At 44.7% G+C, this 14,074-nt stretch overlaps 2 protein-coding genes across 2 annotated transcripts; both read right to left on the reverse strand.

Moving 5' to 3' along the window:
• Nucleotides 1-1,860: 1,860 nt before the first annotated feature.
• LOC109781975 (zealexin A1 synthase-like) lies at nucleotides 1,861-5,520 on the reverse strand. Its single transcript, XM_020340569.3, has 2 exons — nucleotides 3,278-5,520; nucleotides 1,861-2,668 (listed from the first exon to the last, which is right to left on the reverse strand). The coding sequence occupies exons 1-2, from the start codon at nucleotides 4,199-4,201 to the stop codon at nucleotides 2,054-2,056; spliced, it is 1,539 nt and encodes a 512-aa protein (XP_020196158.1). The 5' UTR covers nucleotides 4,202-5,520; the 3' UTR covers nucleotides 1,861-2,053.
• Nucleotides 5,521-12,413: 6,893 nt separating this feature from the next.
• On the reverse strand, nucleotides 12,414-13,734 carry LOC109781986 (protein RGF1 INDUCIBLE TRANSCRIPTION FACTOR 1-like). The gene is made up of 3 exons (XM_020340580.4): nucleotides 13,503-13,734; nucleotides 12,856-13,092; nucleotides 12,414-12,758 (listed from the first exon to the last, which is right to left on the reverse strand). Exons 1-3 carry the CDS (start codon nucleotides 13,689-13,691, stop codon nucleotides 12,537-12,539), a joined length of 648 nt encoding a protein of 215 aa, XP_020196169.1. The 5' UTR covers nucleotides 13,692-13,734; the 3' UTR covers nucleotides 12,414-12,536.
• Nucleotides 13,735-14,074: the final 340 nt, after the last annotated feature.

Genomic DNA, 14,074 nt, shown 5'->3' on the forward strand with positions numbered 1-14,074 from the left:
CCTAAACCCTAAACCGGACGACCACCTTGTACTCGTGGCCGCCCTGCCCTGCCGCATTGCCGTCGGTGTTGTCGTCGTCGTCGTGGCGCCAAAGGGCCGCGGTAGCATTGTCCGATGGCTGCCTGGCGCTCGCGGAGAAGCCGCTCCACCTCCTGCTGCACGGTGTTGAGTAACGCCGCGTCCACTGCCAGCGTTGCCTTCGGAGCCCTGACAGCGGCCTTGCCATGATCGGCGTTGGCGGAGCAGTCATTAAGCGACCACTCCTCGCTATCAAGGCGGTGGTGGCGCCTGGCGGTCGTCTCCGCGGTGCTCATGGAGTGGTCAAGCGCCCATGCGGCGGCGAGTTCAGGGTTGTTGCGGACTCAATCCAACGCCATGTCGCTCTTGGCGAACGCCGAGTGGCGAGCGACATTGTGTTGGTCGTACCTCGCCTTCTGCCTTGCCATGCGCTCCACCACAGATATGACGGCCCTCGAGCCCGAGGCACCGCCTTAAGCGCCTCCTCCGAGGTAGTGCAGGAGGCGACCCCACGCCTTCTTGATCGCGGGCGTCAGCTCCTCCTTGACGGCGAGGCGGTGGCGGCGACGAGGGCACGTCAATGCGCCAGTACCGGCTGCGAGGTGGGGATGCCGGGTCGTCCTGAGAAATGTATAGCCTCGCGTGAAAGTCACGTCAATGGCGATTTGTTGCAGATCTTGATCTCCATCGGATCATTGCGCCTACATAGTGCGACCTGTATGGCCACAAATGACGGAGTTGAATCCGGCAGACCTCGAGTAGGGTCCCAAGCTAGAAGTCTTATGATGGTAATCGGGGCATGCGTTTCTACCCAGGTTCGGACTCTCCTTCGAGATAAACCTTACACCTTGCTTGTGTTTGTATTGATTTGGGATGGAGCACAAAGTATAGATGATTTTACCACAAGATCGTTGTGTGTCATCTACTAGCCCTACCCCTCGGTTTATATAGGCTTGGTCTAGGGTTACAAGCTAGTCGGTTACGTACAAGAAGAATGTGTTCTCAACTACTTTTAATATCTTGGAGTATGCGTCAAGTCTTTGGGAGCCTTCCTTTTATATGTCATGGGCTGCCTCAACATGGTCCACTGGTGAACCGATATGGGGGTCCTCAGCCCGACTGACCTGGTCGGGAGAGGACATGGTGAGCGACCCCTGATCCGGGACACCGTCAGCTCGGAAGAGCAATCTCAATGTTTGACAATCCAAACATCATATCGGGGCTTGGTTTTTCAGACGGGGTAGTTTGGCATCGTGGGGGAAGCTAGCTCCCTAAGCTAAGAGCATCCAATCATGGAAGTAGGAAGCATCCGGGCATAGAGAAATTTATTGCTTCAGAATGGGTTGCTACCATTTCGCATTTGTGCATGCCATCATACCCCATGTCTTTTGTTTACTCTGTGCAAAGCCTTCAGCTATGTAGGTATGCAATATTGAAGTCTTGATCTGCAATGCAATACTAATGACACGTGATTTTCTTGGTCCATTGTGATTCTGGGAAACATCTCATGCTACCGTACTCGAGCAACGACATGTTCCCTCCCCATGCACACTAGGTGAATGAGCAACATTTCATATAATAAATAAACAAATAGTGTACATGGGTCAACTGATGCAGAGATCGAGGTGAAATGATCTAATTCACTGATAAAGTAGAAGTGGTTCAATGGGTCATAAAAAAGACATGAATGAAAAAAGGCCCTTGCACATATCTACCTAAGTTCAACAATCGAGAAATTAATACCAAACTCAAATAGAAACAAATCGGGAATGCATGCAAATTTTGGGGGGTGGGTTTATTTGTTTTTTAACCCATTTTGTATCTCTTAAACGGATCCATGAATATAAACGTGGGATATTCTTTGGACGTATAGGGACATAATAAACATAACTTAATTGCTAAATACAAAGTGACAATCAAGCATTAACACACGTTACAATATAGACATGTAAGATATGTAATAGTATACTCTCTCGACCTCCGCTATCGGATGCACCCATTGATTAAATTGACATGGCCACATAGAACAAACAAATTAAGGCACAAAAACAGTAGCTTCCAACACAAGCTCGGTCCGACGACGAGCTGTGATCCCATACGCTTCACTCATATCAAGCTTCTCTGGGTTCCCACCATCGGGAAGCTTCCAGTCGAAGTGATGGAGAAGGCTCGCAAGAGCCATTTCAATGTTTGACACTCCAAACATCATACCGGGGCACATTCTCCGTCCAGCGCCACCTGGGAGGAACCTAAAGTCCGTACCACCATAATCAACCTTTTCACCGTCAAACCTCTTGGGCGTGAACTCATTCGCGTCAGTCCAGCTCTTCTCATCCCTACCGATTGCCGACACATTCACGAATACAGTGGTGCCCTCTGGAATATCATAGCCCATGACCTTTGTTTGCTCAGTGCAAAGCCTCGGCATGAGCAACGGCACCGGTGGATGCAACCTGAAGGTCTCCTTGATGACCATATGTAGGTAGTGGAGCCGGCCGTCGATGTCGGCCTCAGTCACCTCGGTCTTGCCGTGGAGGACTTGCCGGACTTCGGATTGTTCGGCGGCCATTATGTGTGGGCTCCTCATCAGCTCGGACATTGCCCAAATTGTTGTCGTGGCTGTCGTCTCCGATCCCGCAGCAAAAAGATCCTGGTGACACACACGAACATATGTGAGACTAAAATATCATGTAGCAAGCAAAAGGTGGTAGCTAGCAGATTTAAAATTTCAGTAAAATTTCCAAATTTCTGGTAGTTATGGTGGGTAATGGAATATTTGTAACATTGAAATTTTGCACAATATTAAACAAAATTTAAGCCAAAGTTTACATTAGGCAAATTCATCTGAATCAATTATATTTCATCAAAATCCAAAAGATTTTGCGAAATTCCTGTAAGATCCAAAATAATCTAGCACCAATTTTTTTTGTCATATCAACTGTTGCCAAAAAAATCTCCTACTGAAATTTTAACGGAAAAGCTAATGGGTGACCGTTCAACGGGAGAGCGTGGCATTTTCTGGGAGGATAGCAGTTTTAGTTGTATCGGTGGGTGATAGTTTCTTCAGAACAACATGACATTTTCTAGGAGGATAGCAGTTTAAGCCTTCACTCCAGAAAATGTCATCCTCTTCTCTGCCACCCCGACCAACTAAAACTGCCATCAAAATGTTTGCAAATGCCACCCCTCCGAGTGGACGGCCGCCAGATAAGGGGGTCCAATTTTAAACCATGGTGGCTAGTGGTGACTGGTGACTCACAAAGAGGACGCCGCTGATGTTTTCATTGGTGAGGGCGACGCCGCCAATCCCGCCGTCCCTCTGGAACCGGAGCAGAGTGGTGAGTACGTCCCCCCTCTGCTCACGTCCGGCATCATTGTCATCCTCGCCCTCCATAGCTGTTCTGTGATCGCTGATCATGGCGTCCATGATGGAGTGGATCCTCCGGTGCACCTCCCACGTCGCCCCGAGAGCCCGGCCACCGATCGCCCGGGCAAGGCGCGACGCCGGGAACAGGTCGATGAAGTTAAACCCGGACATGAGGTCCAACACCCTGTCCAGCTCCTCCAGGTACGCGTCCCGCTGGGCGCACCTGTCGCCCACGGACGCCCTCATGACCACGTCGTTCATCATCACCTTTAGCATGTCACCAACATTGACGACGGGGCCGGCGTCAGCAACGGACCGCACGAGCCTCGCCGCCTCCTCCTCCCGGACACGGCGGAACGACCGGACGCGCCTTGGGCTCAGCAGCTCCACGGCGCAGAGCTTCCGGAGGGCCTTCCAGTGCCGGCTGTCGTGGCGCGCGAAGGAGATGTCCTCGCCGCCGTAGGTGAAGATGTTCGCCGTGGCGTACACGGGGCGGTCCGCGAAGGCGGCGTCGTGGACCTTCATGACCTCCCTGGCCGCCTCCGCGGAGGAGAGCACGAGCGTCGGGACGTGGCCGAGGCGGAGCAGCATGACAGGGCCGTGCCGACGGGCGAGCCTGTGCATGGCCTGGTGTGGAATGGCGCCGAGCAGGAGGTGCATGTGGCCGATCACGGGCAGCGCCCATGGCCCCGGAGGCAGCTGGTTCAACCGGCCAGCGCCGCGTCTGAGCTTCAGCTTGAGCTTGACGACTATGGCCACGAGAAGGATGCAGAGCAAAGTGTAGCACACGAGCTGGGTGTGTTGGGTTTCCGCCATTGGAGCTACCTTGATCGTGGTCGTATGAACTGAAGATTCAAGATGCGTTTATATAGGACGACAAGGAGTAAACAACGCAAGAGTCCATTGAGTGCAAGCAATGGATGTCCATAGGGAAGAGACGACCGTGGCGGACTGGCTGGCATATGATGCGGCTACATGGGGACAAGAGCTAAACAATGCAAGAATCGATAAAGCACAAGCAATGGAGATCCATAGGGAAGAGACGACCGTGGCTGACTGGCTGTCATTGCTGGTGAGCTTGATCTAACATATGATGCAGCTACATAGCGACAAGAGCTAAACAATAGAAGAATAGATTAGGCAATGGAGATCCATAGGGAAGAGTATGCTGTTTTTATATTGCTTGACTTCCTACCTATTTCGGTGCATTGTACTGCATCATTTCAGACAGGACAAAAAGAAGCTGAGACGGTATCCAGAAGTTCGTTGTTCCCATGTGTTGGTGATTCTGAAACAGCATCTAAGTGCTACGTTCTCTTCCTATTTCGGTAGGATGGAAAATGGCCGGATCAACTTTTAGTATTGCACTGCCAAGAATATACTCTCGTGATTACGTGGATCTTGCTATTTCTGCAAGTAGGCATCAGTGGACTGGAATTTTCAAAGCAGCAGAAGACGCGTGGGATACTGGATCTCTATTGGATGATCAAAACGGGCCAAAAAAAGTAATATGGGCCTCTCTCAACTACTGCTCCATACAAAGAACTGAGCTCCATCAAATGATTAGGTTCATTATGGTGGAATCGTTCTTTGATTTTTTTTTTCTCCTCTGGGAGGTGGGGAAGGGAGCCGGTGCACGCGTGCGCGCGCGGCGTACAATCCCTTCATGTCAGGAGAAAACAGTGATGAAGAAAATATTTTGACACTGCCAACGACCTTGAATATCCATCCATCCTGGCGAACTTTTTTTAGAAAAGGAGGATTACCCCCGGCCTCTGCATCACAGTGATGCATGCAGCCCCTTTATTAAGCAAAGTATCCAAAAGTCTGTGATCGAGAACAAGCTCGCTCAAAGTTGAAGAAAAATAAAATAAAAAGTATAATGTGCCATAACCATACGGCTCATGCCAGTAAAGCAATTACATGGCGATTGCATTGCATACAATAAAGCGACAACCATATGGCTCCTGCCAGTTGCCGATAACTCCGTTACAAAACATGATCATCTCATACAATAAATATAGCATCATGTCTTGACCATATCACATCACAACATGCCTTGCAAAAACAAGTTAGACGTCCTCTACTTTGTTGTTGCAAATTTTGCGTGGTTGTTACGGGCTGAGCAAGAACTGTTCTTACCTACGCATCAAAACCACAACGATAGTTCGTCAAGTTAGTACTATTTTAATCTTCTCAAGGACCGGGCGTAGCCATACTCGGTTCAACTGAAGTTGAAGAAACTGACACCCGTCAGCCACCTATATGCAAAGCACGTCGGTAGAACCAGTCTCGCGTAAGCGTACGCGTAATGTCGGTCCGGGCCGCTTCATCCAACAATATCGCTGAACCAAAGTATGACATGCTGGTAGGCAGTATGACTTGTATCGCCCATAACTCACTTGTGTTCTACTCGTGCATATAACATCTACGCATAAACCTGGCTCGGATGCCACTATTGGGGAACGTAGTAATTTCAAAAATTTCCTACGCACACATAGGATCATGGTGATGCATAGCAACGAGAGTGGAGAGTGTGTCCACGTACCCTCGTAGACCGAAAACGGAAGCGTTAGCACAACGCGGTTGATGTAGTCGTACGTCTTCATGATCTGACCGATCCAAGTACCGAACGCACGGCACCTCCGAGTTCAGCACACGTTCAGCTCGATGACGTCCCGCGAGCTCCGATCCAGCAAAGCTTCACCGGAGAGTTTCGTCAGCACGACGGCGTGATGACGGTGATGATGATGCTACCGACGCAGGGCTTCGCCTAAGCACCTCTACGATATGATCGAGGTGGATTATGGTGGAGGGGGCACCGCACACGGATGGGAGAGATCAACAGATCAACTTGTGTGTCTAGAGGTGCCCCCCTGCCCCCGTATATAAAGGAGCAAGGGGGAGGCCGGCCGGCCCCTGTAGGCGCGCCAGGAGGAGGAGTCCTCCTCCTAGTATGAGTAGGACTCCCCTCTTTCCTACTCCTACTAGGAGGGGGAAAGGAAGGGGGAGAGGGAGAAGGAAAGGGGGGCGCCCCCCCCCCCCTCTCCTAGTCCAATTCGGACCAGAGGGGGAGGGGCGCGCGGCCTGCCCTAGGCCAGCCCTCTCTCTCTCCACTAAGTCCCATAAGGCCCACTATTTCTCCCGGGGGGTTCCGGTAACCCTGCGGCACTTCGGTTTTCTCCGAAACCACCCGGAACACTTCCAGTGTCCGAATATAGTTGTCCAATATATCAATCTTTACGTCTCGACCATTTCGAGACTCCTCGTCATGTCCGTGATCATATCCGGGACTCCGAACTACTTTCGGTACATCAAAACACAAAAACTCATAATACCGATCGTCACGGAACTTTAAGCGCGCGGACCCTACGGGTTCGAGAACTATGTAGACATGACCGAGGCACGTCTCCGGTCAATAACCAATAGCGGAACCTGGATGCTCATATTGGCTCCCACATATTCTACGAAGATCTTTATCGGTCAAACCGCATAACAACATACGTTGTTCCCTTTGTCATCGGTATGTTACTTGCCCGAGATTCAATCGTCGGTATCTCAATACCTAGCTCAATCTCGTTACCGGCAAGTCTCTTTACTCGTTACGTAATGCATCATCCTGCAACTAACTCATTAGTCACATTGCTTGCAAAGCTTATTGTGATGTGCATTACCGAGAGGGCCCAGAGATACATCTCCGACAATCGGAGTGACAAATCCTAATCTCGATCTATGCCAACTCAACAAGTACCATCAGAGACACCTGTAGAGCACCTTTATAATCACCCAGTTACATTGTGACGTTTTGTAGCACACAAAGTGTTTCTCCGGTAATCGGGAGTTGCATAATCTCATAGTCATAGGAACATGTATAAGTCATGAAGAAAGCAATAGCAGTAAACTAAACGATCAAGTGCTAAGCTAACAGAATGGGTCAAGTCAATCACATCATTCTCCTAATGATGTGATCCCGTTAATCAAATGACAACTCATATCTATGGTTAGAAAACTTAACCATCTTTAATTAACGAGCTTGTCAAGTAGAGGCATACTAGTGACACTATGTTTGTCTATGTATTCACACATGTATTATGTTTCCGGTTAATACAATTCTAGCATGAATAATAAACATTTATCATGATATGAGGAAATAATAATAACTTTATTATTGCCTCTAGGGCATATTTCCTTCATCTTGTTCATCTTTGGCTCTCCCAAAATGAAACAATTTGCTTTTGTTAAAATTAATCTTCAATCCCGACAACTGTTCGAATAGGCATAGCGCAAGCTTCATATTTCTGGCATTTGCCAAATCATATCCATCCTGGCGGACTGTGTAGCTAGGCAGGCATGCCCAGGGCAGGCAACCATGCTCCGAATTGGCGATCAAGGAATTACACCGGGATGAATCCGCTGGTTGGATCAAGACCCATAGCCGCTGGGAAGTAGATGGGATCTAAACACTTCGTTAGCCAAAACCTATTATGCACGTCTTAGTCGATGCATGTTTATGCCACCATTATGTAATGCATGGGAATGAAGAACTGACATTCGACCATTATCAGTACTACCTCCGTCCTGGTTTATAGGTCTTCTTTGTAGTTTGTGTCAAATTTTGACCAAAGATTTAACTAACAAAATGTTAATGCATGTCAACAAAAATTATATTGTTGGATTTGTATTTGAACATAATTTTCAATGATATAATTTTTTGTGACATGCATGAACATTTTGTTAGTTCAATCTATGGTCAAAATGTGACACAAAATACAATGGGGATCAATAAATCGGGACGGAGGTAGTAGTTGCTAATATACTGACATGAACTAATAACAAATGAACCCACAAAAAACAAAACAAAAAGCACCTGCTTAGGTGAAAATATTCAGATGTGAACCAATCGAGCATCAATTCAAGCAGCTGATTTGAAATGAGAGGCATCCATGTGTTGGTAAGATGACTTTGCAAGCATTGACCAATATAGTGTGTTCTATTTTTAAGCATAGACTAGCAAATATGCCCGTTCGTCGCAACGGGAGATGAGAAAAAAAAATCTGGTAGTGTATCAATTCTTATATCAGTTGATATGATCCAGGATTGACCAGTTCGACAAAGACGTCCAACACTGCAGCACTCGACTGGTGTCATCCGACGACCAGGATGCACATGCCAAAGTCTAACAAAAAGTACATATGGGACGCGCATTTTCTTAGAGAAAAAAAAGAATTATCTATTGCATAAATGGGGATGAGGCTTGATTTGGCACCATCCCGCCGCACCCGATTTTCATCTCCCGCCATCTCCACCTGCGTTGCTCCATCGCATGCGAGCTGCATATACCATTTGCACCGCACTCTGCGTGGCTCACTGGAACTGCCGATTTGAGGATTTCCAGCGAGTCAAGCTCTGGGCTGCTTTAAGGTTCGTGCTGATGCGAGTCAGCCCATCCCATTTGCAATCAAACGCGGTTTTCTTGGCCCAACTCGGCCTGGTTGGAGGTAATGTGGGCTACCAAACATGACATTGGGCTCCCCATCATTGCGTGCTAGACATCGCCTTAGCCCACTCACTAGATCGCTGGAGAAAAACATACGCAAGGCAACTAACTAATCTCACCCAAGTGTGCGCTTCTATTTGCTCTAATCCTCATTACAAACTCCCAAACTATATAAGTAGGGTTTTGAATTTTAAGATTGTTACAATTGATTATTAGATTAATATAATTTTCTGTTTGAGAATTTGATTAATGCTATTTTCTAAAATTTGAGGTGTTTTTTCAGTTTTGCGGATCATTTTTTTACATTGTTCAGTTTTATTATATTTAACTAGTATTTCATGTGAAACGTTTCATTTTGGTAAGTACAATTTGATATTTAATCACCCGCAAAAAAATTGATATTTGATATTTTTGGTTGTCGAGTGTGTTATTCTTATGTATATTATTCTTTGATAACCGTATGTATGTGGTGTACACGTGGACATGGGGACATTTTTGTCATAGGTCCGCCCCTGGCAGTGCCTCTCAGAAAGACAAAGATTTGCTTACGTGAGAGACACCTCCCGGAAAAGGAAAAAATATTATTATTTTTGCTTTCATAGGAGGCATATTTGCTTCTCGTGGAGGCAAATATTTACTTCCGCGAGAGGCGCAACTATGCCTCTCGAAAATAAAATAAACATGTTTTTTGCTTCCGTCAGAAGCACAAACGTACTTCTCATGGAGGTACAATTCGGCAGCCTCTCGGAAAAGAAAAGAAAGTTAGAAAGAATCGTGCTTCCAGCTCATTGTTTTATCCTTCAGTTTTTTCGTGAAAAAAAGTTCACCAAAACCTATTAACATGGGGCTCTAGTTTCGAGATCTCGATGCGAGAAATCCAACGGTGAAAACGGTTCGAATTTGGACGCTCGGTTTAAGAAATAAAATGTGTTGAATAAGCGAATCTACAAAAAATGTGAAAACTCATAGGCTATGACAAGTGGCGCACATGCTATGCACCACTTGCCAACCCATGAGAAAGCGGGAGTGACCTTGGCAAGGAGTATCCCTTAATCATAGATCTCCGACAACTCATATAGTCGCTTGTGAATTATGTTCGTGCGTATCAGGGCCAATCCTATTTGGCGCGCTCATCGTACGAACATTTTTGGGCCCGCCCAATTAGGGCCAAAATAGGGCTTCCCCGATTTTGGGATGGTTCTGGAACATTCCCATTAATGTTCTGAAAATAAATGGAACCATTTTTTATGTTTCTTCGGCTTTTTTATTTTTTTATTTCCTTTCTTTTTTCATATTCATTCTTTTCATGTTCATCTATCTTTTATTTTTATTTTTTATTTTGAAGATCTTTTTTAATATTTTTGACATTTTTAAAAATCAGGAACATTTTCTATGTAATCGTGAATGTTTTTGAAATTCACGAATATTTTATGTAAAGTCGTAAGCATAATTAAAATTGTTAGAATTTTTGTAATTTGCTATTTTTCTGAAATTCGTGAATATTTTCTCTACATTGACAACATTTTTTTGGAAGTTGTTTTTTTAATGAGTGAACATTTTTTTAATCAAAAAATATGTTTGGGAACAATTTTTCGAGTCAATGAATATGTTTGTTTTTGCCCGACTTTTTTTGTAATGTATGAATATATTTTTTTAATTGTAAACCTTTTTTGGTAGTAACGGGCAGGCCTATTTACCACGGTAGCGGTATTCTGTTTCTTCTCTTCTTTTTTCTGGCCTATATCTATTTTACTTATGTTTTTAACATGGTTTTGGGTATTCTTTTTTTTCTTTTTCTTTTTCATTTTCTATTTTCATTTAGATGATTTGTTTTTCTTTATACAAATTCATGAACTTTTCCCAAATTCAAGAACTTCTAAAAATATCATGAACATTTTTCTTAAATTCGTGAACTTTTTCCTAAAATTCGTAAACTTGTTTCCAGTTACGCACCCATTCCATTCCCAAGCACCGCCAAGACTCCTTAGCCTCTTTGGCTTATATTCAACCCACAATTCAAATGCGAGCCAAGTTCTTCATGCACACATGCAATCACACAGCCCTTCCATTCCATTCCGAGGTAGCGCCACTACTTCTTAGCTTCTTCGCAGTATATCCAGCCCACAATCCAAGCGTCATGTTTCGCAGCATGCAAAGCTCCTTCACCTTGCATGTGAAGGATCTCTTTTAATTAGACAAAAAAACATTGTTGAACATCTTTAAATTGGTGAGAATCAGTATAAGGAAGCAATCTGGGATTATTTAACACAAAATATCCATAGGCACTAATACGTCGGTGGAACAGGCCCAATAACTAGAGCGCAGGCCAAGGCCCAATACCGTTTAATTACCCGTTTCGGAACATAGAAATATTTTAGAACTTATTTTTGTTCACAAGAATTGCTGTCTCAATTGGTCATCGTGATGCCCAATTAATGTACGCGGGACTTCTTAAGTTCGAGTCTCTCTTCTCCACCTTGTTTAGTTTGAATCCTTGGTTTTGCAAAAAAATTTGGTTGATTTTAGTAATATTGTTCGCTCGTGTAGCAGGCCTAACATGGAGGCCCAGTGGTGCGACGTGGGACGGACAAAATTCCCGTTAGAAGCCCATGTAGCCCAGCCAGATGGACAAACAAAAACTAGTACCACCTATGGTGAATGGACCACAAATTAAGAGAAACACACCTTACTTAGTAGTATATGTATAGATACCCAGGCTAAATATTTACAAATCACATCCAGTTTCTATTGATGGGCGTACTATGAGTGTCAAGCAAAGATAAAAGGGAGTGGGATACCTGCTAAAGAAACAAAACATCATCGATCCTGACATGTCTCCTCTTGGCTGCTCTGCAAGTGAAACAGCCACACACTTTGTGTCGCAATGCAATAGGACGAGGGATATTTGTAATTCACTAGGCGTCCAGCAGCTAAGTAGCGATGGGGAGCTGGTTGGTGCCTTCCATTTGTGTGGCATGCAATTTGCACATATGAAGCGAAGATCTTGGACTTTGGTGGCTACAGCTATTTCCTGGACTCTATGGCTCCGAAAAAGTTTATTCCACCTATCATGGCTGCCAAAACAATTACAGATAATGTTCAAGTATAGATGCATAGAACTCGTGGGGCAGTTTCTTTTGGTGTTTCTTTCCTCTTTCTTATTCTTTTGTCTCCTACCCTGCCTCCGTCTTTGTAGTTCTATACTCTTCCCATCGTGCGTGTAAAAAATTGTGTTGGACAAGGTTCTCCATGCATGCCATCCGTTTGTAATGAAAAGGTAGGGGCCTCCCCTCATGAAGTTGCTGAAAGAATTCTATGTATGTTCTAGCAACATAGCCGAGCATTATGTGCTCTAGTATGATATGAGTTAGAAAATTTGCCCATCGCCTCTACTATGCATCGATGTTATATCGTCAAAACAAAATTCTAATATTGTGAAAACTTCAGTTCATGCATTCTTTTTATCAATGAAGATTCAAACCATAAATTCAATTAATGCATACAAATGAAGACACATCAAACAAGCACTCATGCAGATAACAAGCTGTAATTTATTAATATATTTGACACATTACATATATATGATCTTCAATAAAAGTATTTATTCCAATTCATTTGCTATGGTGCCAGCAAATTATTCATAACAGCTTTCTCTCAATAAAAAGGTGCACGCTGAGGGATCCCCTTTCGGCGGTGACGAATAACCCTTGGTGGAGATGGTTTTTCCTTGCAATAATCCGCATCGCTGCAACTCTCTTCATTGTTTCCAGTATTTCCACTTGTGTTACTGCAATCTGTGTCATCATCCTTTCTTGTATAGTCAATAAAATCTCTAGTTGGAATGCTTGTCCTCATATCCTCTTTGATTCCTTTAAGCTGACAAGAAAATGTCCAGTCAAAAATAAGTAAACATTAAAGGAACCAATTACATGGGGTAACTTTTCAATAGTTACATATTAGTTTAGTAGCTTACGTTGCAACCCAGGGAGCAGAAGCGGAATGGGTCAAGAAGAGCACGATTGCAACTCTCACAATTGTATGATGATGATGATGCCTTGACCGCAGAAACACCACAACCACGTTGTTGTGGGCGCTCATTAAGAAATACAACTGTTGCACTGTTGATCACATATGTTTGTACATCACTGATATCAAGTACATCTTTTAACTCGGCAACCCTGACCACATCATGGTATGACGACCGCCTTATCTACAAGATTTCATAAGTTAATTTGTGTTGGTCATGACACAAAGGTATATCGATCCACTCTTTCACTAAAGATAATACATGTGTGATGATAAATAGATTTTTAGATGATCACTTACACTAAGTACTTTTTGACATATGTTAGATAAATATGATGTAAAAATACTCTTGCATAATCAGCGGCGGAGACAGGGGTGCCAGCAGGGGCCCTGCCCCCCCCCCCCCCCCCTAACATCCTTGAATTCAAGCTAATATGCATGTCAGTAGGTGTTTAATTCCTGCTAAAATGGAGTAATTTGACGGGCCGGCCCTCCCCAACAAAGCTAAACAACACTTGGCCCCCTTATTCAACATTCCTGGCTCCGCCACTGTGCATAATCTCTATTACTAAATCATAACGTTGTACACCATACCTGGATTACTCGATGGGTGGAATGATGGTCTGAACGACAATAATAGCAGAAGGCGCCCTTTGATTCCTCGCAATCTATGCAAAACAGGTTACACTCATTGCGATTAGAGAAGAGATGGTTGGTGCATATTGCAAAGAACTGTGTTGTGAGCAGTAGCTCTAGCCATGTAGGCACCGTCCCCCCCTTCATTGCAAAAACAAAGATGCTTTGCACTTGGACTACTATGTGTTGTGCTTAGTAAGGGACGGTATGGGTCGCCTTTATAGTGTGATCTTGGCAGTAAAACAAACGGCGCACATAGTTTGTTGCGGAATTTGTGGGGCTAAAAACTGACATCTAGTCCAGAAAGGCAGGCCCACATATCTTTTGTAAATTAATGGGTGCTTAGGTTAGGGGCAACCAAGCATTTGGCGTCTCTCCATTTCAATGGATGGTTCTCCATTCTTCTTAGTACATCTAGGAATACATTTCAGGTGCACACAAAAAAAATCTTTAATGAGGACGATTAAATATTCATTATTTCCATGACACAAATGCCAAAAGGGTAGTCACCGAGCATAATGGCAGAGCAT

This window comes from Aegilops tauschii, chromosome 3 (genome assembly GCF_002575655.3).
Source record: "Aegilops tauschii subsp. strangulata cultivar AL8/78 chromosome 3, Aet v6.0, whole genome shotgun sequence".
In the NCBI taxonomy this organism is placed as follows: domain Eukaryota; kingdom Viridiplantae; phylum Streptophyta; class Magnoliopsida; order Poales; family Poaceae; genus Aegilops; species Aegilops tauschii.